This window comes from Filicampus tigris, chromosome 13 (genome assembly GCF_054856515.1).
Source record: "Filicampus tigris isolate MCC_2025a chromosome 13, RoL_Ftig_1.0, whole genome shotgun sequence".
NCBI lineage: Eukaryota > Metazoa > Chordata > Actinopteri > Syngnathiformes > Syngnathidae > Filicampus > Filicampus tigris.
This window is the reverse complement of record NC_141229.1, coordinates 12,926,230-12,951,866: the sequence shown is the minus strand read 5'-3', so window position 1 is coordinate 12,951,866 and position 25,637 is coordinate 12,926,230. Positions and strand designations below refer to the sequence as shown.

The following is a 25,637-nucleotide window of genomic DNA, read 5'->3' as shown; positions in this document are numbered from 1 at the left end:
GGATGATTGTGTTCGGATACATTATTACATATGTACTGTGTAGATTGTTAAAAGTCATTGTAATTTCAAATCCCCTCAGGGAAAACGTTACTTCAATCGTCCTTCACAAATGTTACTCCTTCAAATATTGATTCATCGTCATTGCACAGACCCTTGTATCAAGTTTCAATTCGTGTACATTAGCGATTCTTACGTTTTACGGGCGCGCCTGAACGCAGCCATCGTCACAACTGAGCTCATCCTCCTGGCTCTGAGCATGCGCAGTAGTCACCAGTCAGGGAGTGTCGATCGGAGCGCTTAATCGGCTGTGAAGACTCACGCTTTGGTTTTGGATGGACCCGGCATCATTTTTGAAACAATAACCCGATGACGGAAATATATATTTTTCATAAGAAACGCAAATGAAGTAAACGACTGACTCGGGAATGAGATTGTCGGACGGGCAGGTCATTTGTTGGCTACCTTTTGTTTGAATGGCATCCGAAGGGACAGGGAATTAGTCATTCCTTAAAAAGACTTTTGTCTGATTGCCAAATCCTCTTACATTAAGTGATAAAGATCGTGATTCCTTGTGGACCTTTGGTCATTAAAATAGGTTAACCATTCATTTAACTATCTTTCCACCGCTCTCTTTCACCTCCAATCTATGTTCAGTGACCAATGAATGGAAAATATTTTTTTCACATTGTTGTGGAGTCATTGTAAAGTCAAACGCATTTAGTGCGAAACATAACTGGTGCACTTTATTCTGCTGCCAATATAGACCATCTAATTATGAGTCATAATACCTCTAAGCTTATTCCATAAACTGAAGGATGTAACAGGCTGGCCCTCTCTAATGCAAACATCCTCAAACCTGCAAGCAGAGCCACCGGTGAGCTGTCCAAAACATCAGCGTGTACATTCCCGGTGCCGGGATTCCGTCAGTGGGATGCTGAGGGCCACGGTGGGTTCAGTGGAGGAGCGGGATGACGAGCAGGAGGATGAAGGAGATGAAGAGCTGCGGGACGGCGGGGTGCCTTTCTACGTCAACCGAAGTGGCCTCCCCATGGACGAGGACACCTGGGAGAGGATGTGGCGCCACGTGGCTCGGATCCATCCAGACGGTGATGCTTTGGGGAAGGGCATCCGTGGTGCAACTGACCTGCCCAAGGTAAACTTTTGAATGAAGTTTGGTTCAGAAGTATTTGGACCGTGGACAGAGTTTTTACGGTTGTGTGTGTATACACCAGCATAATGGATTTAAATTAAATCAACATGGGATTTAAGTGTGAAAAACTTTCATCTTTAAAAGGTTTCACAACATTTATAAGATTTAGCCTTAATACATTTTTAAGACTTGGATCCCACTGACGTCACCAAATTCTTAATTTCCTCCATCTTTGGGTTGCTGTCTTTCCTCTGATGTTCTATTTGAAGCGATGTAATTGGCTAATGTGTGAAAAGAGACAGGTCTTGGAGTTATCTCAATAACGAAGAGGATTATCAAGGCTTACTTTCCCAATTGTGAGCCATTGTGAGGAAACGGCTTAAAGAATGCACTCCTAATCTTTCTGTTCGTCCCCTAAAATCTCCAATCTTAGTACAAATATAGACAAAACAACCATTCACGCTCACATTCACACTTACAATCAATTTAGAATTTTCAATTTACCTAACATGCAATTTTGGGGAATGTGGGGGGAAGCTGGAGTACCTGGAAAAAAAAACAAACAAAAGGACAAGGAAAGCATGCAAACGCCACAAACGAAGGCCGGAGCCAAGATCCAAATCCAGAACTATGAAATTCAGAACATGAATGGATGTCAGTAGTACTCTGGAGAAGGTTAGCGTATTATGATCATCTACAATGAAAGGAAACCATCATTAATGTAACCACAGAGGGTTGTTCAAACCGATGTAAACCACCGACTGTATACTTTACTGTACTGCATGTTGCATGGAGGTCTGCAGGTACAACACAACAGCCTTTTTTGTCTTGCAGATTCCAATACCAAGTGTGCCTACATACCAGCATACCACCGCAATCCCACTGCGCCTGGAAGCCATACAGAAATATATCAGGGAATTACAGTATCCTTTGACAACAGAGCAATGATTATTGAGCGTTATTTCACTATTGCTGCTAGTTCCAAATCACACAATTGTCTTGTTGTTCTTGTTCTATTTGATAAAACAGATGGGTCAAAACGTGCATAGAAAATGGCTATAATTAGATAACAATTGCCAGCCACAGCTGAAATTCATCCATAATTAATCAACATCCCATAAATATCACAAGACACTCTGATCTATATTGCCTTAACTATGACCTACAGATACAATCACACCGGGACACAGTTTTTTGAAATAAAGAAAAGCCGGCCTCTGACTGCGTAGGCAAATGTCTTTTATTATCCATATGAGTGACTTACAGAATCATGTGGCAACCTTGACTTTGTATACTTTAGTTCAAGAGGTATACAGTCGCTGATGCATGTGGATAAGTGTTTTTGCTTAAGTAGACATAAACAACATTTAATTCTGTGTAATACACCTTAGTCTTAAACTAAATCCGTCGAACCTATGCCTTAGGAAAGAAGTTCTGAGAATACCAAACGAGTTATCTGTAATGTTAAAGCAAATGTATACAGACTTAAACTCTTTCAAGTACCAACCTTTCAATCTTGTTTTAAACTTAAATGACCTATCTTCTTCAAATATGTACATAAAATGTGTAACACCTTAAAGTTATGTATCTTACATAATAATAAATCTTCATTGGTTACAAACAGGAAAAAAGGGTTTTAAATATCCGTCAAAATTATGACTTGCCCTTTGAATGCGTTAATGTACCTTTAAAACTGTCAAAATGCATGTACTAGATAAACAGACATTTTTAATGGTTATATATATTGTAGTGTGTTGTAGCTCTTGCTTCATTATCACCATGATTTGAAATGTAAGAATACTGGCATACAACTCATCCTATTTGGTACACTGTCATCTTATTGTCACATTGTACTGCACAGGTTGATGGACATCGCCAAGGAGATGACGCGTGAAGCCCTGCCCATCAAATGCCTAGAGGCGGTGATCCTGGGAATGTATCTTTACTGCAGAACACTTTGCAAAAAAGTACTTTTGGAGAGCTTTGAAAAGACCTTAAAGCCAACAACCGCCAAAATACGCTAAGTTAGTCACACTAGATATTGACTGATTTTCTGACCCCCCCAGTATTCCCCAATATAGTAGAAATAGAAAAAGTTTGTTCAGTATATTTCCTTGACCAAGCTTGGCAGTTACCTCACCAACAGCATGCCGGCTGTGGAGCGTTTCCCCCTCAGCTTTAAGTCTCAGTTCTCAGGGAACCACTTCTACCACATCGTGCTGGGAGTCCACAGCGGTGGACGCTTCGGTGCACTGGGCATGAGTCGGCGAGAGGACCTCATGTTCAAGCCCCTGGAGCACCGCACTCTGATGGACTTGGTGCAGGACTTCGAAGGGGCCTACAGGGGCTACTGGCACACACTGCGAAAGGTCAAAATCGGCCAATATGTGTCGCACGACCCTCACAGCGTGGAGCAGATCGAGTGGAAGCACTCCGTACTGGATGTTGACGTGCTGAGCAAGGAGGAGCTCCGGAAAGAGCTCGAGAGGCACACTCGAGACATGCGGCTCAAGGTAAAATTTGGTTCAGCGCCCTTCATCTTAGTGTTCGACTAGTTAGCACATCCGCCGCACAGTGCAGAGGTTGTGGGTTTGAATCTGGCCTCTCAGCCTTCCTGTGTGGAGTTTGCATGTTCTCCCCGCGACTGCGTGGGTTTTCTCCGGGTACTCTGCTTTCCTCCCACATTTCAAAAACATGCGTGGGTATGTTGATTGGACACTCTAAATTGTCCCTAGGTATGATTGTGAGTGCAAATGTTTGTTTGTCTCTATGTGCCCTGCGATTGGCTGGCAACCAATTCAGAGTGCACCCCGCCTACTGCCTGAAGACAGCTGGGATGGGCTCCAGCACACCCAAGACCCTTGTGAGGATAAGCGGTTTGGATATGTATATACACATATACACATATATATATATATATACATATATATATATATATATACATATTTTAAAAAAAATCTGCAAATTGTCCACTGTGTTCCAACAGCATTCTATGTCACATCCCTGAAGACGAATCATTTAGTTAAACCTGCTATCCCTCTCCAACGATGCACTCTCATCCCCCTCACGATAAACAAGTGATGGCAGCCTTGATGCCCAGCTCTGTGTGTAATAAGACTAATGAGACGGCTCCAGACGCTTTCTCGCACGGCTGCTCAATCCATCAATCGCCCCTGCATTTTACAGCCAGCACTCAGAGCAATCGCATTACCTAGCCTCGATCATGCTTACACTTTGGAATGGACTGTGCCTATTTGTCTGCAGATAGGGAAACCTTTGCCTCCTTCTCCCACCAAAGACAGGAGAAATAGCATGGGCTCACCACTCAGAGGACAAGGAAGCCCCATTCGCAGGGTCAGCCGTGTTGAGAGACGGTATGATTATCCATTGCCTACTTTGACCTTACAAACTGACTGTTGTCGGTACTAAATTTGTTTTTATTTCAGTCCATCTGGAGAGAAGAAGGCTTTGGAACAGAAAGCATCTGGAGACATGAACGTGTATCAGATTCGAGTTTGAAGAATCTTTTTTTAGTTTCTTAGATGAGGCTTCATTCATGGCCTCTTCTTGGGATGCAACATTCAATAGGGAACCACCACCCTTCTCCTCATTCACATAAAAAAAAAAAAAAGCCTCATTCACTGTCAAGTTGTCATGTTTTTTTAATTACTTCTTGAGCATTGTATGTGCATAACTGGTGCTGTTGTGTGTAACCATTTTTACCAACTTTATATATACAACTTTGTTATTAGAGGAATAAAGGTAAAGATATCAATAAGCACAAATGTGCTATTTGACATATCAATGTGTCATTGTACTTTAAGTGTGCTGGTATGTGTTAATTTACACCCAATCAAAGACTACATTGTGTGGTGACAACAAACTACCCCTGTGCCTTGTGACCAGATTCAATTTCAAGACTGAGACAAAAAAAATCCTAGTTATCACCTAACTATACAAACTAGAATTTTTTTTTTATACTTTAGTATGGATGTGTTTCAAATGTCAGCACCTTTAAGGCTGCATGCTTAGAGAGCTATAGACAGCGACGCATCATTGTGAATATGTCATTACTATAAATATAAGAGTAAATCAAGGCCAAGGCAGCATTAGGCATACTGTGGATGCAAAGTATTTTCAGTTCTACTGTAATTACTTTGCTTACGTACTGGTACATAAATGTGTTTTCTTTGTAGCAATTTCATTCAATTTTTCACTTGCCTTAAAAAGTGACAACCTACAAAAGGTGTCAAGGTATTGACAGCACTTTTTATCTTTGTACTTTTAAGAGTTCTGCTGTTTTATATTTCACTGTCGTTATGTGAAAAAAAAAAAAAAAACACTGCACATTTAAAACGCGGTTATCAATAAATTGCCACAGACTACATGTCCATGTCTTGTCTTTTTTTGTCTTAGTGATCATCAAATTGTGCCCATGAATAACTTGGTGGAAATCCACTGATTGGTTCCTGCACTCAGTGGCAAGCAGCCAACTTTGCTATGTAAAATATATAGGAAGGATAGGGTTGAGAAAAATGCATTTTGTAAATATTTCAAACAGAGAAAGAATCACACTTTACTATACAAATCTCTAACCTCCGTTCTTTTGGTCTCCAGCTGCCAATAACTCGACCAGTGTTTATGACACTGAGAAACAAACTGCACCCTATTAGGAAGAAAAATGTACTGACCCACTTTCTTGTACATATTAGATGGCCACAAAAGCAATGCATACGCTACATGAAGGGCTTTAGCTCACAACTGATTTATACCATTCTGAAACCACTCGAGGCCTATAAATGGAGGCCAATAATTCCACGAATACTGAATCAACTGAACGATTCATGTATGAAATAAGTTGCACACTAAAGATAGGATAGAGGGGCAAGCAGCATTGAGGTCAAACTAGCGCACACACATTGATGAGAGAGTTTTGTACATCCACCAGGGCTTACATTTTAGTGTCACTGGTTTGTCTGATAGGCTTATTTTCGCTTCGCTTGAAGACTAGCCTGATCCTACAGTTAATGCTAGGATATAAGATAGGTCCAGAAGTATTGAGACAATGAGAGCGATTTTACTTTCATACCCCAATTTCTTCACAAAATTTACAAATCATGAGACAACTTTTTGCTAGTGAATGAATGGATCAAGGGATGGAACCTAGATAAATTTGTATCAGAATGAACGGAAAAGAAAGTATGGAGGACAGGAACAGCACACAAGCCAAAAAGCGTATAAAGCTTGTGTGGAAAAACACGGTGGAGGTAGCCTAATCATACAAGACTTTCTGAATGTAAATACTGGAAATTAAATATTCAATAGCTAAGCAGTCCTCTTGATTGAAATCCACAGTTGTGGGGTATAAAGGCAAAAGTATAAAAATCAGTCATAGATCTGTCACAAATATTTCCAGACCAAAGTGTAATTACAGAAAGCTAAATCAAATGTTAATGAAAGCAAATGGAAAAAAATAAAAACAACTGAAACACTTATTCAGTACAATAACATTTGTTTAAATACTTCAATACAAAAAAAATTAATAAAATGTGCAAATTGTTAACAGCAACCATCATCTCTGCAGTCATGAGTATAACTACAGTATGTAGAAATGCTCTGAACTGTTGCTTCTTGGCTCTCTTTATTTGAACCCAAGTCAGAATATGCATACCGGGTAATTAACAATATAACGCAGAGCAACCCTGCCCACAAAAAGTTGGGTCCAAAATAACCCAATTTGGGTCATAATGGACCAATACACTACACCCTTAAAACTGCTGGTTCAAAAAATAATAGTAGAGGGGCAGTGCCCACTACTTGGGCCAATTTTGGGGGTTATTTTACAACAATAAAATAAAAATAATATCATAATATTTTGGGTAAAATTGATTTGAATTGAATTGGTCGGTCCAATTATTGATCAAAATTGCGTTGGTTTTGACAAAACAGGTTTAAGAGTGTACTTGGGTCAAATTGACCGCCCCCCCAAAAAACAAAAAACAACCCAGAAACTTTGATCAAATTGACCCAAGGAATGGATCAGTCCATTTTTGACCCAAATTGGGTTATTTTTGACCAAACTGGAGTGCAATTTTCACAGGGCTGACACTGCAAAATATCATTAACAACAATTGAATGAGATTTGATCCAAAAGGCCTTTTTTAAGACGCTGCTTCGTTCAGGTCCATCCGGAATTTAGCCACAAGACTGAGATGATCAGATGGGAATACGTAACTTGGAATGCCATCCATGAAACGTAATGTTTCCTCAGACAGCAGTGAGAGATAGCCAAGTAACTTCAGACCTCCATAGCCAAATTTGCCTGGTAAGCAATCCAAAGAAAATAGTAGTAGTAGTAGTTTTGTTACCATAGTTGTGCAAATTTTGAATATGATGTGCAACGATGAGAAATTCCACAAATACCTGCTTGATCCAAGACGTGTTCAGGGGAATAGAAGATGTAGTCCACAGTGGCTCCCCCTTCAGAGTGCAGTGTTGTGACTTCCAGCTTGCCAGAGTCAGGGAACGTGTGTTTATAGGTGGACTTCAGGTCTAACTGGTGTCGGATTTTCTGTTCAAAACTGTCACACACAAACATGACACCATGAAAATTATTTTGTGCATCAGAATTAAGAGGCTTTCTTTGACTCTAAGGCCATGTCGACACAAACACGTTTTTGGTGTCATCACACAAACTGCAGCTAAAGTCTTTGAGTGATTAAAGGATTTTGCCTCATCTCCTTTATCTACTAATATTTATCTTGTGCAATAGCAGACACAGGTGCTGGTTTTAAATTACAATACAATATTTGTTTGTTCAATCAATATCCAATAGTGATATTCTGATTCCATTATCGATGCTTTTTCTGTGACTTATCTACAATGGCCTTAACATGAGGGGTTTCAGTCAGGAAAAAAAAGTTTGAAAGGTTTTTTTTTTTCATAATAGTAAACTTGTATGCGTGGACATAGCCTGGCAGAATATTTGCAAATTAGCAAAGAGTATTTAGGTTGAACTAACCTAAAATCTGGCAGATTTCTGCTTGACAAATCTTAAAAAAGAAAAAAAAGAAAAAAAGAAAATTAATCATATGTGTTGTGCATCTGGGGGCCAACCATGTATTTCTGCAGTGTATAGCTCTACCTAGATTGATGTCAGTGACACCTGGAACTAAAGGTAAATCTCGTGGACGAACACAAGAAACCGGACAAGCGCGAAGTTCCAAGAGGTAGTCTGGACTGTAGTAAAGTTTCCCTGCGGCAGATGCTTGAAGCATTGCAGTCAAACAGTGAGTCTGATTTTGGAATTCATTGTTATTGCTCATACGGAACATAATGCTGGTTCAAACACTGACCTGTGACTGGACTGTGGTGGCTTGCATCCACCTCACTGGAAGCGACATATTGGCAGCTGTCAGAAATTCCCAGACAGTCAGGCCATAGAGGAGCACACAGCATGTCGCAGGTGGCTTTGTGTGAAAGATCCTTCTGACCTGACACCTGTTGTATATTGGAAAAGGGAAAAGTGAGCAGATAAACCCAGCCCTCAATATCAAGTACTGTACACAACCTACTTAAAATCACAATGTCAAAATTATTCTTAGATATGCGCTCTTTGACATCAGTGAAGCGTATTATTATTGCAAAGTTTGAGAACATGGGAGCCTAACGGTTAGCACGTCTGCCTCACAGTTCTAAGGTTCAAGGTTCGGTTCCGAACTGCCGATGTAGCTAACGAAGTGACCATTACGCGTACATAAAAGTGACACAGTAGTTGAGTCTCACCATCCATGCCGGCAGACCATGAAAGTTGAGCTCCCTGGTGGTGATGAACTGGTATAGAGGCATATGTGGCACAGAGTTGAAGTCCCCGCACAAGATCACATTACAGTGTTCACCTTTAGCCTTCCACAACTTGACCACGCTGTTGATCTCTGCCAGCATTATGGCCAGCTGAGCCAGTTTGATGTCACCCCTCCTGGGATTGAACAGCAGGTGCGTGTTGGCCACACATAGCAGGGAGCCCTTCGCCCTGACCTTAGACCCCTGATAGACAACGGGCCGAAGCACTACAACTATGCCCACGTTGTGTCGGTCCAGAAGCTCGGTTTGGGGTCTGAAGAACTCTATGGGGGTGACTGACACCTCAGAAAAGCAACTGCTGCGATAGCAAGTAGCACAGCCGTCTGTCTTGTTCCCTGTGCGGCGCTTGTAGACACAGTTGTAGCCTGGACAAGCACCAGAGGAACATTTTAGTCGAATCTCTAACTTGATATCCACAAACATGTTTGCTTGTAAGTGGTATGCACACATAATGACAATCTGGCCAAAGCACTTTCCCTCCCTAAAAGTTAGGAAAGGCCCGATTATCGAATTGTCTTTAAAAGCTGATCCAGAGTGACTACTGCCTGCTGTATTGAAGGGTATCCAGTAGTATAGGAGTGATTTTCCCTCCCTGATCTACTCAGAAAACAGTCAGAGGGTAAATAGTCGTAAATGTTAAACCTGTTTATTCCGATCACACCAATGTGCTCGTCAACACTGAGATTCGACTCAGTGATTGTGACATCAAATAGAACGATAGCCAGCAAGGAAGTGACCGACCACTGTTGGACAGAAATAGAGGCACAACTGGTTGTGTGTTGAGTGTTTGAATAAGGAGTCATTCACCAAAATAAATATGATATAGAAAAAGGACGGATGGATGTAGTCACAAGATAAGCTCATAGTTAGCCTAATTTCTTTTCCTACTACCGTAACTACTGCTGCCAGAGAGAACCCTCGCTATTCGCGGGGAATAAAACCAAGCAAATAAAGAAAGAAAATTTAAAAAAAAGAAAATCTGCAATTCATTTAAAATATTGTGATTACTATTGCATTGATAGTATAAGAATTAAATACACTAATCCACCCGTTTTCATTCATCAAAAGGCGCAGATATTTTGACATTCTACTGTCACCTGCTGTTGACACAAATTGCCATCAAAGAGCCCTCGGCTCGCATTGCCAACGTCACATAACAAAAGTACACAGAAAACAAGTGAGCCGTGACAGAACACATAAGACATATTGAAAAGAACATTTTTGACTAGACTTGAACTTAAAGTCATTACACACTCATCTTTTGTCATTTACACACAATAAATGCTAGAGAACACAGGCAACTTGCGACGGCAAAGTATACCAAATATGCTATTGGAGTTGGCTACATTTGGAGGGAAGTTAAAAAATACTTTTGACAGTGCACACGATGCATTCATGGACCGCCAACAAAACAACAGATCTCAAGCGCAGATGAAAAAAAAAACACTAGCAATGAATTTAAACCCATCAACACCACCAAAATTCCACTAGATGGCGCCAAAGTAATACATTGATTGGTTTGGTTTTTATGTCAAATATCAGGATATGCAGTTTAAGAAAACTCACCCATCTGAGTCAGGAAAGGATGCAGTTGTGTTTGATAGTGGTTCTCCTGGACCTCTTGGAGACAAAGAATCTGAATAGCAACGTAATATGTTGGTTTGATTGCGTATTATTAAACATGTAAAGGTAATGTTTTTTGGATCCCAATAGTTTGTGCAGGTATCTAAAGTTGTGGTGTTGACTCACATCTGGCATCCATTTCTGTATTTCCTTCAAAAGCAGGCTGCAGCGGTTGCTCCACTCCAGTACCTCTGGAGGGCAGTGTCTGTACAGCTCCATGTTGCTCTCCAGCAGGTCCTGGGCCAAGATGTTGTAGGACATGACAGTAAAGTCCATGGAGGGGTTTTTGAAAGTCACCAGAGTGTTGGAGTGTGCTGATGAAATGTCTTGCCATAACCGCCAGATTACTGTTGGAACAGGTAATTGCATACATAAACAATTAAGGAATACAAAATTAATCTGTAATAACAGTTAAAGGTAGATGGCACAACCGCACCTTCAAAGGGCTCCAGTGTAGGGTAATAGCTCATAGTAGGAAACTGCCAGCGCGGACAAAAGATTTCCTCTGTACCGCCAGGTCCCGCAGGGAAGTGCCATCCACTTTGTGTATCATGGCGACTCTCAGCATTAGAGACAAGTGATGTCTGCTTCCGGTTTGAATTTGTTCCACCAGTGAGCATTACGTCATCATATTCATCCCAGCACTCAGTTTGTTGTTTGATGCACACAGCTGGATTTCCCGGGTCTTCGAAGCTTTCCATCCTCTCTAATGCCTCCATCAGACTGATGACTTTTACGTCATTGTCCTCAGTTTCTTCTTCGTCTGGTTGCTCCAGTGGACAGTGCATTTGCTCAATTTCTTCGTGCGTCTCCTGTTTATCTTCTCCCTTTGAGTCGATCCCCGTCGCTGCATATTGGGCCTCACTCATGTTTGAAGGAGCCTCCATCGTTGTGTCTTTGTGAGTGACACATACCTCCTGTTTTGCATCTGGTGTCTTGTCGTCTTTATCAGATAATTTTTCGCTCACCTTTTCCTCCTTTTGTCCTGTTGACAAATTGCTTTGGCTGAGTTGCTGGTCCGGCGGGATTTTCTGAGACTTGGACATCTCATTTGTTGCAGCAGGACTCTCAAACACCACCATGCCATTGACAACTGCAGAAGGGCAACAAAGTACAGGATCCTTGACAAGTAATATGTTGGATAAATTATACTTGTAAGAGTAGGGACTCAAATTCAATCTTTCAGATTATGAACACCATCAGCTCTGTCAACTGTATATGGCTAAAATTGCCGACTTTCCAGTCTACAAGACTATCAGACTGATGACTTGTACGTCATTGTCCTCAGTTTCTTCTTCGTTTGGTTGCTCCAGTGGACAGCGCATTTCATGAGGGTAAACAAATTCAATTTAACACAATTACATGTGGCTGCGGCTGCCTTAATTTATGGTAATTTTATTATCTACTTTATTACTGTTTTAAAAGGATATTGTTTACTATCTGAATTTCAAAATTATTCTTTCATATTTTTGTATCGAGTTGTGCTCAAGACAACACCATCAGAGACCAGAGACCAGAGACCAAGACTTGTCCAAGACCAGAATTCACCGAGATCAAGACAAGACCGAGGCTTTTGGGAGTTGAGACAAGCCGAGACAGATAGTTTTAAATGCATTTAAAAAACGACTAGGGAGTTTGATTCATGTCAAGGAAGAGACAATATGAGTGTAATCACTTTAATTGTTAAAGCGTATGACACGAAAGGAGCCTGGAGGGAGGCATGAGTCAGTCGCACTGAACAGAGATTTTTAATTCGGAATGAACATTAATGAATTATTAATAACACATTTGGTGTTTTCGAATGAGAAGATTATCGTATATGTTCAGTGTTTCAATGTAGATAATTGACTGATCCACTTGCTTCAAAACATTGCCACGCGCTGTCGCCGTGACGTCACACGCAAAGAGCTCTACTAACAGGTGCAAGCTAACGAGTTAGCATGTCTCCCCCACAAGCTGGACAGTTGAGTTGTCCCTCAAAATATTAATTTCTCCACACCTACGTTTTTCACAGTAACGCGTTGGTAAGGTTACTTTGGGCGAGGGAACGTTGTGTTCAAAACAACAACTTTAACTCGATGCACGTGACAATAAAAGCTACCGAATCAGCAAGCAACATGCATTATAAACTTAGCACTAGCGAGGTGACTGTGTTTAGCAAGGCCGTGCGTTGGACAAAGATGGACATGAGTATGGCATTGAATACAATGCAGACATGCTTTTTTCCAGTTGTGCTTACCCGAGGGTCGTCTTTGCAAGTACCGTGATAGCGGATACAGAGCGTAAAATAACAGGCAACCGATCATGCTTCTTTTTTTTCCAGTTTGCGCGTGCGCGATCCGAGCTCACTTGGAATCCTTAAGTTTCCACATTAAGGAAGCATCACTGCACTGAAGGTACTAACTCGCCAGAGTAATGTTCGCAAGTTAAGCTGCAGTTAACTACATACTACGTTTTTGTTCTGTTTAACATTAAACCATATTTAGTGATACTTTTGGGGTTTCATTGAAAAATTAAATCGATAGTCATTGGATAATCATGTTTCTTACAGCTATACAGTCCTATACGGCGCCACATTCTAATCCACTCATTTCTGCATACTTTTGCCATTCAAAAGCTATTGCATGCAAACGACAAAGCTCATGTCAACCTTAAACCATGTCGCAGACTCATTTTGACATAAATTATGCATGAAACAGTGGGGGAAAAACGGATTGTGATGGAAGGGTACTGCTAGATTAGGCCTATATCTGCACTGTGGCACACATCTAGTTGAAACCAGTTAAGACCTGGAGTCGCACATGTGGGTCGGTTAACGCAGTATAAAGAATAGGAATATTTTGGACAGATAAGACCTGTGACTTGATCTTCCTGGCACCCATTAAATAGTTTAATACACAGTATCACAACCTGAGTACCTGTACAAACCTCACATGCCTTTGCTACAGCTCACCTCAGAATCTTTTTCTAGCCTAGGTCATCTTTATTTATTGCCGTTCATTGCCAGGTGCTATTTTGAACTTCCAGTGAATAGTATTAGAGAGTGTGTGAGCGAAAGCATCAAATGTAATACAACTATTCTCCATTCACACCTGAGACCTTGCAACACTAACGAGTCATGTGTGGCTGAGGGTAAAGGGCTACTCAGGCCTAATTTGGACTTTTCACTTAGGGGTGTACTCACTTTTGTTGCCAGCGGTTTAGATATTAGTGGTTATGTGTTGCGTTACTTTGAGGGTACATTGAATTTACAGTTGTACACACTTAGTTGACTATACTGTATACCAAAGTGTAATTTCTTTAGTGTCACCCCATGAAAAGAGAGAATAAACTATTCCCAAAAAATGAGATGGGTCTACTCACTTTTGTGGGATACTTTATATATACGGTATTCAGTGGTACCTTGACATGACATTATTTATTTAGTGCAGTACATCACATGTTGCCTGATAGCGTTACACAAACGTGTTTTATTTCACCTCACAGACTCCTACATTAATGAAGAATATGGCTCAGTTTAGAAAGTAAATTCTTTGTTTCTTGATTGTATGTTTTCAGTTTCACAGCTAACGCAAATGTCAACTCTGTCTTTTGAGTCGCTCTGTTTAGAGGATGATGATCCACCTACGACATTGAGACGAGGCCTGGAAGAGGATTTTGACACAGACTTAGATGGTGAGTGCGAGGACCACTGCTGATTACACTATTTTTGGATCAACAAATGCATGTTTGTACATTATGTTTAGCCAAACGTTCTTTCACTGCCTAATGCACTGGCTTTGTGCCTGCCTTCTACTTTATATTTCACACTTTGCCGAAAGCGCCCTTTGCTATTTGATTCACGGTGCTTTCAATAAAACAGACAAAGAAGGCAGGAGCGATAAGACATCTGTAGCTGATGTGTATCTACAAGCCTGCAAGCTATTGGGTGTTGTTCCAGTCTCCTACTTCATCCGGAACCTCAACTCTCGCACCATGACCCTCAGCCACCACTGCCTTGGACCGTTGGGGTGCAAGGCACTCGCTATTGCTTTGGTGGTGAGTCGCAAAATGTGAGCGTGTCACTAAGAGCAACATATTTAAAATTTACAGTGGGCCAAGTGATTAGCATGTCGACCTCACAGTTCTGAGTTTGGTTTGAATCTTGGCACTGGCCTTCCTGTGTGGCCTGGTTCCTGTTTGCTTCGTTTCCCACATTAGAAAACATGACTGTTAGGTTAAAATGTTGACTGTTGAACAAGCTGATTGACCATAGGTTTGAATGTGAGTGCTTAATTCTTTTTGTCTACATGTGTCCTGTGATTGGCTTGGCAACGGGTTCAGGGTGTTGCCCACACTTTCACCCAATGTCAGTTGGGATAGGCACTATTGAAAATGGATGAATGGACATGACTGATGAGTCTTTTGCGTTCAGAGTGACATGCACCTCAACACTCTGGAACTGGCAGACAACTACATACAAGCAGAAGGAGCCAAAGACCTGGCAGAGATGCTGAAGGCTAATTTCACCATCCAACATTTGGTATGAAGAAAATGTTCATAATAATCATCAATTAATAATAAATGTATATATCCAATTTATGTGTGGATGTATACGTATTATAGGACTTGTCCAACAACCATCTTCATTCTTCTGGGGCTGAGCATGTGGGTAAAATGTTGCTGGACAGCCTTTCACTAAAATCTATCAAACTTTCAGGTAATGTACAGTAAATATGATGCTAATGTTTAAACTGTACTTGGTCTATATACCATATTACCTCTCGATGAGTACAGTACTCATTGTTCAATGTTTCATACTTATTGGATGATTATCAATCAATATGTCATTATGTGTCACTCTCACTTTTATAATATACTTCCCACTTTGCACAATCTCTATCAATCTATCCACCTATCTATCTATCTAGCTATCTAGCTAGCTAGCATTGTTGTTGTGTTTTTTTTCATCCAACAGGAAATGGATTTACAGACGATGACGCAAAGTATTTTGCAGAAGCTTTGTCTGTGAGTTCTGATCCGTCTACATCAGACAGATTTCCCTGTACTCTTTTCTTATGTTGCAAATATTCTTACATTCAGGTCAATGTAAGTATTAAGGAATTGGACCTCAGCCATAATATGTTTTGTGGACGAGGAGGGGAGCATCTCGGACTGTTGTTAGGTATGCGAACAGTCACTCGCATCCGTGTCTTTGTTAATGTGATAGCATGACTGTTGAATAATAGCTGTCACATACGTGTATGTAGGTAAACATGAGGTCCTTTTCTATTTGCGCATATTTACAGCAAACAACGAGCACCTGGAGGTGCTGAACCTTTGTTGGAATCAACTTAGAATGAAAGGAGCCGTTGCTCTTTGCGCCGGACTCAAGGTACATGGGCAATCACTGCATTACAAGTAATGTCTTGGGCCTTATATCACACCCTCATTCTTCTTTTAGAGGTACACTAGCTTCATCTTGTGATAATACCCTGCAAAGTACTAGAAACATGAGTCGTTATTATTATCTCTCTTGACGGGGCGGCGAAGAAACACGGTGGTAATCCAAAACGAAAACAGGCAGGCGCAACAGAGCTCAACGTCTTTTCCTTTTGTGTCACTTTTTTTCACTAAAAATAATTCACAAACTAGTGCCACCATCAATACACAACCTGAGACCCCTTCTGCCTTTTCATCCGCCAAGTCGAACCCCTTCTGCAAGTCCACAAAGCACATATCCTTTTGAAAGTGTAGAGCTGATCCACTGTTCCACAGCCAGGCTGAAAACAACTCTGTTGCTCCTGAATCTGAGATTCCCATTCCAGATCCAGCACCCCTGAATAGACCTTACCAGGGAGGCTGAGGAGTGTGAAGCCCCTGTAGCTGGAACACACCCTCCAGTCCCTCTTCTTAAAAAGGGGGACCACAACCACTGTCTGCAAATCCAAAGGCACTGTCCCCAATGCCCATTATAATTAAAAAAAAATACAATTACTTAGACTTTTTTTTTTTGCCTCATCTACAAATGACCTGGCCCGTCTGTCCGTTTTAAAAATCAGACGTGAACTTTGAGCAGTTTGCCCACTAGTTTGCCCACTGGGGTAGAGTGCACTTGAAGGGACATGAATGGACTTCAGTGTTGAATATTGTCTTCCTCCATATTTAGGTGAATACAATGGTAAAGCACCTTGACCTATCGTGGAACGGTTTTGGGAACGAGGGGGCCCTTGCAATAGGTGAAGCTCTGAAATTCAATAACACTCTGGTGCACCTCAATCTCAACAACAACCGCATCACCAATGAGGGTGTCAGCATGCTCTGCAGGGGTCTTGAGTACAACGACACCCTCCGCGTGCTGAGTGTGAGTAAACGAGTAACAACCGGCCTACATTCTGTGATGACTTGTATGAAAACAGTTTTTTAATTGCTCCTGCAGTTGGCTTACAATTCACTAACAGTAGAGGGAGCGCTGTCCCTGATCAATATGGTGAAGAAAACGCCTAAAACTGCCTTGGAAGAAATTAATATATGTGTAAGTTTATATTTTTTTATATATCTATTCGACGTATAAATGTAACAGTGGGACACATCAATGAGATGTATTATTTCTATATTTTTAAGATCACTTTTTTTTTTATCCGAGCAGAATGTGTTGGTCAATGAAAACTTTTTACATCTGCTGGAGGTGACATGTGAAGAGCATCCTGGTGTGAATGTACAGTACGGAGGGGCTGGAGGGTTCATTGCCAAGAAACCAGTAAAACGCATCGACCCAATGAAAGTCATCCAGGTTGGTTATATGTCTGAATGGAAACTTGCATAGTATACCCAATGTCTGTCATAAATTCAACAAGTCACATGCTTAGTTTATGAAAACATGAATTTAAGTCAAAAGTTCAAAAGTTATATTTACCAGACTCACAACATAGAGGGTGTCCCAAAAGTCACTTTAAACAGCTTTTTTTTGTTAGGGTTAGGGTCGTCTTTCATTTGAGGTATAATTCAGACATTTGTGAGGCCATCATCATTTACCAGCTTAGCTATTTGTAAGCACACTATTCCTTTGCCCATGGCTCGCCAGTTGACGTTGGAGCAGTGTTGCAAAATTGCCACCTGGCAAGAAGTTTTTCTGTTCCCAGCGGCAGTGCCAGTTTGAGAAGCTTTATGGTCACACTGCTCCAACGTGTGGTCCACTTTAGACTATTCATCACGAATTTTTCTAAACATTATCTGTTCTTGGCAAACAACGCAGCAGAAGGCCTGGTATTACTGAAAACACCAAGCTCAAAGAGCAGAAGTTTGTGCAAAGCCAGAGCAAGTCTATCCAGAGAGCTGCAATAGAAGTCACCATTAACAAAAGCTTGATTCAGTGGATGCTTGCGAGAGTAATAAAGCTTAAACTGTATGACAGGTTGTTGAGTATCATAATTTTCCGCGTGAAGCCTTTTAACAACCTGAATTTGATACGTAAATTGTACAACATGTTGGAGCAGTGTGACAACAAAAAAGCTTCTCAAACTGGCACTCAACTGGAGTTGGGTAAGAATAAATTCTTGTCGCATGTAATTTTTGCAATGTAGATTGATACCCTTACAAAAAATGCAAAGCATAGTGGGCAAATGCTGATGGCCTTGAGTCTACCAGAATGATACCAGAAAGGAAAAATAAAAATAAAACAAGTGTATAGTGACTTTTGGGACACCCTGTATTCCATCAATTGGGCTCACATATACTATATTCATTTTGTATTTATTGTAGGAATATCTGGATCAACACAAGCTACGTCTGTGGGATTTCTTCCGAAATATTGACAAAGATGGCACCATGCGAGTCCCTGTGACTGATTTCAGGAACGCAGTACAGGTTTGAACAATGATGCGGATCATGTGAAGTTGACCGCTGCGAAGTGGGCGCTTGCAAGACTGCCTTCAAGCCCTGATCGCGCATCTGTGATGTCATAGCTGTGCCGTGACCAGATGGCTGCTTTTAAAAATATATGAAAGATGATAAAGTTACAATGTGTTCAATGAATTGATTTCTACAGTGATTCAGAGGTTTCGATGCACGCTGTTGTCATATTTATGAGTGAAGTACCATGAAATCCACCACACATATCAGTTGAGCGCAGAATCTGCCTGCACCTTGATCAAATTCACCAAAATCACATTACGTCATCTGCGCCACAACTTCGCCTGGTCTAAAGTCTAGTCTATTTTCTGTCACCAAATTCTCAGGCGCGCTGGGGGTCTGGTAAAAGAAAATGCCCTCGACCCGCCAGAATGCACTTCAAGGCACAGCGTGGTCTGAAAATTTCTGAAAATTCCCGAATATGATAAAACCACACCTGCCCCGGCAAATAAATGAAGATGCGGCAGTTTTTAGGCCGAACGCACATGGCCCCTGTCTACGAAAATAGCCCAGAGGATTCCAATATTTACTCTCTCCTTTGGAATTTTAACAGCAATCAAGCATTCCCTTGGATCGATTCCAAATTGAGGAGCTTATCCAAAGGCTCGATCGCGACAGGACAGGAATGGTGGACTACAGGTGACTATGTCCCATAACGTTTGCTTGTATTTTTGTTTGTCCTTTACATTGCTCTCTCAGTTTATTGTCATAAAACATTGAGTGATGGCAATTCTCTTGTCAAACACAGGTTTTTATTAGGGTTTGACTTATGGCATGATGCTGTCGAACTGTTTAATTTATGACTCTATTCCATTGTATAGTCATATTCAGTGACATTTCTGTATGGCGATTTTTGCACGCAAACCGTATTCAAAGCTAGACTCTAGGTGAGGTAGCTTTACTCTTTTCACTGAATAAAGAATTACAATGATGATTATGAATAGTTTATAATTAATATTTAGCTTGATCCCATGGAGACGTAAAACAGTTGTTCTCCTCAATAACTTGACTGAATTTATTGGGCAAGGAACGGAATTACAAAAGGGGTGCCCAAACTGGATCCACCATGCCTCATTATTGAGGTAGTGGAGCCAATCAACCAACCATTCCCAAAGACAAATAATGTTCTCAAAAATGTAGAATAAAATATAACTACACTGAATGCCACTGTGGTGATTTTAATAACATTTGTACTATGAATTTCATTATTAAATGATTTTTTTATTTACATAACATAAAAATTAAGTCTTGTGAATGCCAGTCGAGTATCACGTTGACTTTCGCAGTACTCACTACTTTACAACCTGTAAAGCAGAAATTCCCAATTTTATTGAGCTAAAGCACATATTTCACATTAACAAAATGTCATGACATACCACCAAACAAAAACTTCACTTTTTGTGACACGATATAATGTGCACTGAAATAATGATGATCATGTCTATTAATTATGAAAAATTTACTTAGACTATTAATTATGAAATGTTGAACCTTTTGAATTGAACATAAAGCTATTATTCTGTGTATGAATGGCAAGAGGAGGATACAAAAGTTAATTGTATATTCTGCCATCTAGAGCCGAGGAAGAGCATTTACCGGTAATTGTTCTGCCTATCACTACACATCGCTGGCAAACATAAATGAACAAAAAATAGTTTGAGTAAATAAATAATTTTAGGGTGATTGGGTGGGTTTTAGATGATGCACCACATCTTGTCTGCGGCCATCCCCATGTGTATCTCTAAAAGAAATATCCAAAAATGAAAGTCATTCGTACAAATTGGGAGCGTTGACATTCCTAAATTGCATAGTAAAACAGTGCTGATGCTCCTCTGCAGGGGACTGGTAGATACCAGGAAGCAGATGATGCACAATCACCGCCGACAACTGCGCAAGGTCGCATCCCGTCAGAAGAAAGAGAAGCATAAGAATGACCGCATCCTCAAGACGTTCCAGAGCGCCGTGGAGGCAGTGACGCCACATGGCTCTGTGGTCATATCTCCAGGGATCACCAAAGAAGATTCCACAGGGCCTAATCGCTTCTCGGACACTCCTCTCAGATCTTGGCACCACATTGTGATGTCAAATAGTGGCATAGTCTCCAACTCAAGCGCTGAGCTCATCCACTTGCCCATGTTGGCAGACATAACGCCACACCGTTTCACCAAGTCTCCAGATTTGCACTCATGTTCTCAACCCAACTTGCTGACTAGCTCCCCTCAATCTGCTCAAGGCAGGTTTATCCCTGCACGGGCTGTACGCTCCAATCCAGAGATGGGCCACAGCAATCTTAAGCAACCAACTGTTAACCACCTCACCAGGTCCAGACCTGCTCTTGACACCACACAGCTGGGGATTAAAGACAAGAAAGGAAAGAAACCTAAATCAAAGAAACTTGTGGACAAGTACTCAAAGAATACAAAAACATTTTAAAATTTGATTGAAAATAATCCGTGCAATTTAATTAGCTTGACCACTGGAGGCTCGTTTTTACTCTGAAAACTCAATAAACACAAACATGTCGGCATCATTCTGTTGTATTATTTACCTCAAATAATTCTGCTACACAACCAGCGGTTTGAAGCAAGTATTAGTAAGTAGTGGAAAGACCAAATACTTACTTACAATTCTTTGGCAGATTTTGCAGGTAATTGTTATTTACTTAAAGTGGGGAGGTCAACCCAAAAATTTTTTTTTCAAGAATATGTTCTATACAAGCCCACTAGTTGAAACAAGGCATTCTGATAAGTATTGCGTTTGTGATATAAGAATTAATCCACCGCTTTTTAGCCATCTCTGGGGTTGGCCATTTTGTCACTTCTGTCGACTGAAAATGACATCACAGATGCTCAAGGCTCAGGTAAGGACCAATCACGGCTCAGCTTCAGAAAATAGGTCAGCCGTGATTGGTCGTTACATGAGCCCTGAGCACTTGTGATGATTTTCAGTCGACAGAAATGACTAAATGGCCGCCCCCAGAGATGGCTAAAAACTAAAGTATTAACTCTTATTCCACAAACGCAATATAAATCAGAATACCGTGTTTCAACTAGTGAGCCTGCTGGGAACATATTCTTGAAAAAAATGTGTTTGGGTTGACTTCCGCTTTAAGTATTCATTCTTTTGACAACCTTATGCTTTTACTCCCTAAATTTGAAAACAGATATCTGTACTTTCTACTCCTTGCCTTGTCAAAATAGGCTTGTTTTTTTCAACCTCTGTGGATAACGTTGCCAAACGTAAAGCTAACAGTAGTTTAGATTCTGATTCATTGCGATTTGAGGTCTTCATTGGGTTTCCTGATATAATAACTGTCTCATTGAGGGATCAACACCCACTAAATCCCATTTACACTTGCCTTGTGCATGGTTGACATGCAATCACTCCAGGATTTAGTCCAGTTTTAGACTCCATTCTTGACTCTGAATTTCCCTTCATTGATTAATTGTTTACTTAACCCACTACTCCATCCAACCTAATTAGAAAGCAAATAGTTCAGGCAACCTTTCTAAGATGGACTCAATCAGAAGCATCATATGCAGACATTAAAGCATTTGCTTGGGAACTCTGTCAGCTGTTGGACACACCCAAACATAGGTTGTGCTAGTGTCAGTTCTGATGCCGGTGGATCATTTCGAACTAATGTGGTAAGATTAAGTTAGTTCCTGTTTGCTGAAGATAACATCGTTTCATATTGACCTGTAACTGAGCAAACAATGCTGTGAACTTGAACAGGTGTAACATCCTTTAAGATGTTGATATATAAGCATAGAAGGCAAGGGACACTGTCATTACCCATTTGGCTATTGCAGAAATGATTGTCCCTCTGTATGTCTTTGCTTTACTAGGCTCCACATTGGCCTGGAGGGTAAGTATGCGATTTTTTTTTTTAACGATCTTTGTGCCTCCATTCTAACAATATGTCTATGTTTCAGGGTTTGAGCCAGTGGCATGAACTGAGTGTGAATGCTGAGGCTGGAAGTGGAGGTGCGGACTCCTGCACTTGTGACGCCTTCTTGCCAAGTTCTACATTTCCCGTAAATGAACTAGTGGTGGTTGAGCAGGCCGCTGAGCAGATCTCCCACAAGCTGGAGCTGGAGATGGGCAAGGTGATCCATTATGATAGAAATACAGTGTTCCCCTCATAGTGCAGATTTTTTTTTTTGTAGTATGCTCACTTACTCTAATGCCCTCACATGTGGGAAAGGAGAGCCACAAATGTGATACACATTTTAGCCATAAATTGAATGCCAGAACAGTAAAAAACAAACACAATGAGCAGCTGAGAAGCAATGTGTTTAAAAAGTATTTTTCAAACGTGTGGTTTTTTTTGTATGTGGTTTTGAATCATTTACGAGGGTTAAAACTAGGCAAAAAAAAAATTTGCATTCTCTCTAAATTTCTGATTTTCACCTATTGCTAGTGGGTCTGGAAGTTGTCCGTTGCAATAATTGGGGGTTCACAGTATGTACAAAAAGATGGTAAAGAACAACTAACAACAACACTTCTTCTTGATTTCAGATCGAGGACTATGAAATGAAGATGACACAATATGCAGAAAAGATCAGTGAGCTGACAAGGGAAATTGAGCTCCTGGAACAGAAACCTGATGCCCAAAGTGACGCCACTTTGGAAAACATGGAGGTGAAAATTAAGCAAGTAGAGGCTCTGGTTGAGGAGCTGAAGCTTTCATTCAAAAGCTCCACCACAGTCTTCCAATCTCTTCACCACGAAGTAAGCCCACAAATGTGGATGCATGTGGACAGAGCGCTTGAGCTTTGGCTGGACTTTTTTTTTTTTATTTTATTTACACACTAAAAAATTCTAGGTTGTTTTCCTAACACTCTTTGGCTAGCTGTGGATTTTGAGCAGATTGGGTTACTTCTCTTGGGATATGTTAATCGCGGCTGGATGGCTCAGTGGATAACACTGCAGCCTTGGTACACAGAGATTGAAGTTCTAATCTCAGTTAGCGTGGACAGAAAGGTGTAAAAACTGCGACAAACTTGTGACTTTCTAAGGTGACCGCTGACAGGAGAAAGTTGCTGCTGCTGCTGCTGCTGCTGCTGCTGCTTCTTAGAGAATTTGGTCATACAAGTAGTATTATTTTTAACCACAGTTATACTGATAACCCATTCCTTAATGGGTTTAACTCATCAGTATGGGTAGTTTTTACCCCTTGTTGGATCAAAATCTTGATCCAATGTGCTGGTTACAAATAACCCAGCATTGGTGTTGTCCCTTGTGGAGCCAGCTCTGGGTTAGCTATTCACCCAATTTGGGTTAGCCAGCAGTTTTAAGAGTGTATTTTTGTTTAATGCTCAGATCACAGTCATGGTAAAGACCCTTGACCAGCTGGAGAAGACCCACGACAAGAATTTGGTTCTACAGACACGCCGAGAGTACGTCAAGATACAAATGGATTTAGAACAGTGCGAGAGACGCCACCAAGAGATCTTCAACCCCAACATTGGTAAGCTCTACCACACATTTCATAGACGCGTGTGCTTTTGAATGAATTTAACTACATTTTCCTCTCTTTTGATGAAGGTTCCTGCGATCATACAGGTATCATCAAGGTCAGCAAGCCCCTTGTGAGCCAACTTAATGCTCATCTAACCCCCTCCTATGCATACGGAGGCTGGGGCAAAGATTCAAAGCCAATTCCTGACAGGGAATCTATGTACTGGTTCTCTGGAGACTCTTCTATATATATTGATGACATTAGGTTGTACACTAACTACAGAAATCTGGTTTTAAGAAACCCTTTCCTGCATCACACCATGTCAAGTGGGTGGAATGGTCTTGGCAGCAATTATATAGTTCGTGGCAACACGCTATATTATCAGAACTACAGTCCATTTGGGTTGGCTAAATATAATTTTACCAGCATGACATATGAATCCAGGGTGATTCCTGGGGCAAGCTCAACCTTTTCCTACGCCAACTATGGGAATCAGATCTTTGACTTTGCTTCTGATGAGAATGGCCTTTGGGTGACGTATGCCACGGATCAGTCAAACGGCAAGATGGTCCTTGCTAAAATAAACGAAGAGTCTTTTGGGATTGAGGAAATATGGCAGACCAGTGTCTACAAACCAGGCATTAACAACATCTTTATGGTGTGTAGTGTTCTTTATGCTGTCAGGACAGTTGACATCCAGAATGAGGAGATATTTTACATGTTTGATACTAAAACCAAAGAAGAGAATCACATAAGTGTAACTTTTGAGCGCTTCCAGGATAAATATTCCAACCTGGACTACAATCCAACTGATCAGAAGCTGTACATGTACAATGATGGCTATTATGTTAATTACCACCTTTGGTTCAACCGCACAGCAAAAGCCACAGTTGAACCCCCTTTTGCCCCAACCCAAATCTGACATGTCACACTGAGTTTTTCCTAGCTTCACGTCTGAGGAAATCAAGTATCCGCTTTATGATTAAATGCTAATAAATCCTCTCATGCATCATCAATGTGTTTCTTTTTGTTTACCATGCATCAGGGTTACACTATTGAAAGACATTAGGATAACTATTGGAACTAGTGGATGTTATTGTTATAAATTCTAACATGCATATAAGTATACAGTACATCCATCCATTTTCTACAAAGCTTGTCTTCGTTAGGCTCAAGGTGAGCTGGAGCCTATCCTTGCTGACTTTGAACAAGAGACGGGTTACACCCATCCATCCATCCATTATCTGTACCGCTTCTCCTCACAAGGGTCGCGGGGCGTGCTGGAGCCTATCCCAGCTGTCTTTGGGCAGCTGGAGCTGGAGCCTATCCCAGCTGTCTTTGGGCAGTAGGCGGGGGACACCCTGAATTGGTTGCCAGCCAATCGCAGGGCACACAGAGACAAACATCCGCACTCACAATCACACCTAGGGGCAATTTAGACAGTCCAATCAACTTACCATGCATGTTTTTGGAATGTGGGAGGAAACCGGAGTACCCGGAGGAAACCCACGCAGGCACGGGGAGAACATGCAAACTCCACACAGGGTGGCCGGAGCCGGGATCGAACCCACGACCTCTGAACTGTGAGGCGGACATGCTAACCAGTCGACCACCGTGCCGCCCTCAGGTTACACCCATGCCATTATT

The 25,637-nt window shown here is 41.1% G+C and overlaps 4 protein-coding genes across 15 annotated transcripts; 3 read left to right on the top strand and 1 right to left on the bottom strand.

Annotated features, from left to right (window-relative positions):
* Positions 1-277: 277 nt before the first annotated feature.
* On the top strand, positions 278-5,537 carry vash1 (vasohibin 1). The gene is made up of 7 exons (XM_086049490.1): positions 278-1,153; positions 1,985-2,073; positions 2,319-2,375; positions 3,012-3,086; positions 3,282-3,663; positions 4,415-4,524; positions 4,597-5,537. The coding sequence occupies exons 1-7, from the start codon at positions 839-841 to the stop codon at positions 4,667-4,669; spliced, it is 1,101 nt and encodes a 366-aa protein (XP_085905616.1). The 5' UTR covers positions 278-838; the 3' UTR covers positions 4,670-5,537.
* On the bottom strand, positions 2,373-13,741 carry angel1 (angel homolog 1 (Drosophila)). 5 transcript variants are annotated; one of them, XM_086049480.1, is made up of 11 exons: positions 12,876-12,900; positions 11,605-11,729; positions 11,073-11,531; positions 10,763-10,983; positions 10,580-10,649; positions 8,936-9,378; positions 8,506-8,650; positions 8,295-8,417; positions 8,172-8,202; positions 7,574-7,731; positions 2,373-7,472 (listed from the first exon to the last, which is right to left on the bottom strand). In XM_086049480.1, the coding sequence occupies exons 3-11, from the start codon at positions 11,521-11,523 to the stop codon at positions 7,312-7,314; spliced, it is 1,803 nt and encodes a 600-aa protein (XP_085905606.1). In that variant the 5' UTR covers positions 11,524-11,531; positions 11,605-11,729; positions 12,876-12,900; the 3' UTR covers positions 2,373-7,311. The 5 variants fall into 5 exon arrangements, 4 of the variants coding, with proteins under 4 accessions (XP_085905606.1, XP_085905605.1, XP_085905603.1 ...); XM_086049479.1 differs by lacking the exon at positions 12,876-12,900 and adding an exon at positions 13,590-13,741 and having other exon boundaries at positions 11,073-11,729; XM_086049477.1 differs by having other exon boundaries at positions 11,073-11,729; positions 12,876-13,013.
* lrrc74a (leucine rich repeat containing 74A) lies at positions 11,929-21,038 on the top strand. Of its 8 annotated transcripts, none has more exons than XM_086049488.1 (16): positions 11,929-12,025; positions 12,116-12,660; positions 12,960-13,032; positions 14,233-14,311; positions 14,577-14,674; positions 15,051-15,158; positions 15,242-15,335; positions 15,594-15,643; positions 15,719-15,800; positions 15,925-16,010; positions 16,785-16,979; positions 17,055-17,150; positions 17,265-17,408; positions 18,377-18,481; positions 19,080-19,165; positions 20,365-21,038. In XM_086049488.1, exons 5-16 carry the CDS (start codon positions 14,612-14,614, stop codon positions 20,957-20,959), a joined length of 1,704 nt encoding a protein of 567 aa, XP_085905614.1. In that variant the 5' UTR covers positions 11,929-12,025; positions 12,116-12,660; positions 12,960-13,032; positions 14,233-14,311; positions 14,577-14,611; the 3' UTR covers positions 20,960-21,038. The 8 variants fall into 8 exon arrangements, with proteins under 8 accessions (XP_085905614.1, XP_085905610.1, XP_085905611.1 ...); XM_086049484.1 differs by having other exon boundaries at positions 11,932-12,025; positions 14,499-14,674; XM_086049485.1 differs by lacking the exon at positions 11,929-12,025 and having other exon boundaries at positions 12,040-12,660; positions 14,499-14,674.
* Positions 21,039-22,415: 1,377 nt separating this feature from the next.
* olfm4.1 (olfactomedin 4, tandem duplicate 1) lies at positions 22,416-24,936 on the top strand. Its single transcript, XM_086050034.1, is given in 4 exon segments — positions 22,416-22,635; positions 23,048-23,260; positions 23,852-23,999; positions 24,077-24,936. Coding segments are annotated over 4 exon segments (1,410 nt in total). The 5' UTR covers positions 22,416-22,446.
* Positions 24,937-25,637: the final 701 nt, after the last annotated feature.

What these genes read in the sequence shown, in the direction of transcription:
- vash1 (XM_086049490.1), top strand. Translation starts at nt 839, where the DNA reads ATGCAAACATCCTCAAACCTGCAAGCAGAGCCACCGGTGAGCTGTCCA. An exon ending in GTGCAACTGACCTGCCCAAG is followed by an intron (nt 1,154 to 1,984) that starts GTAAACTTTTGA and finishes TTTGTCTTGCAG; the next exon opens with ATTCCAATACCAAGTGTGCC. An exon ending in GAGGCGGTGATCCTGGGAAT is followed by an intron (nt 3,087 to 3,281) that starts GTATCTTTACTG and finishes CAAGCTTGGCAG; the next exon opens with TTACCTCACCAACAGCATGC.
- angel1 (XM_086049477.1), bottom strand. Translation starts at nt 12,942, where the DNA reads ATGATCGGTTGCCTGTTATTTTACGCTCTGTATCCGCTATCACGGTAC. An exon ending in TACACTGGAGCCCTTTGAAG is followed by an intron (nt 10,984 to 11,072) that starts GTGCGGTTGTGC and finishes CTGTTCCAACAG; the next exon opens with TAATCTGGCGGTTATGGCAA. An exon ending in TGTCACTGACATCAATCTAG is followed by an intron (nt 8,203 to 8,294) that starts GTAGAGCTATAC and finishes TTCTTTTTTAAG; the next exon opens with ATTTGTCAAGCAGAAATCTG.
- lrrc74a (XM_086049481.1), top strand. Translation starts at nt 14,185, where the DNA reads ATGTTTTCAGTTTCACAGCTAACGCAAATGTCAACTCTGTCTTTTGAG. An exon ending in TTTTGACACAGACTTAGATG is followed by an intron (nt 14,312 to 14,498) that starts GTGAGTGCGAGG and finishes TCAATAAAACAG; the next exon opens with ACAAAGAAGGCAGGAGCGAT. An exon ending in ACAGGAATGGTGGACTACAG is followed by an intron (nt 19,166 to 20,364) that starts GTGACTATGTCC and finishes GCTCCTCTGCAG; the next exon opens with GGGACTGGTAGATACCAGGA.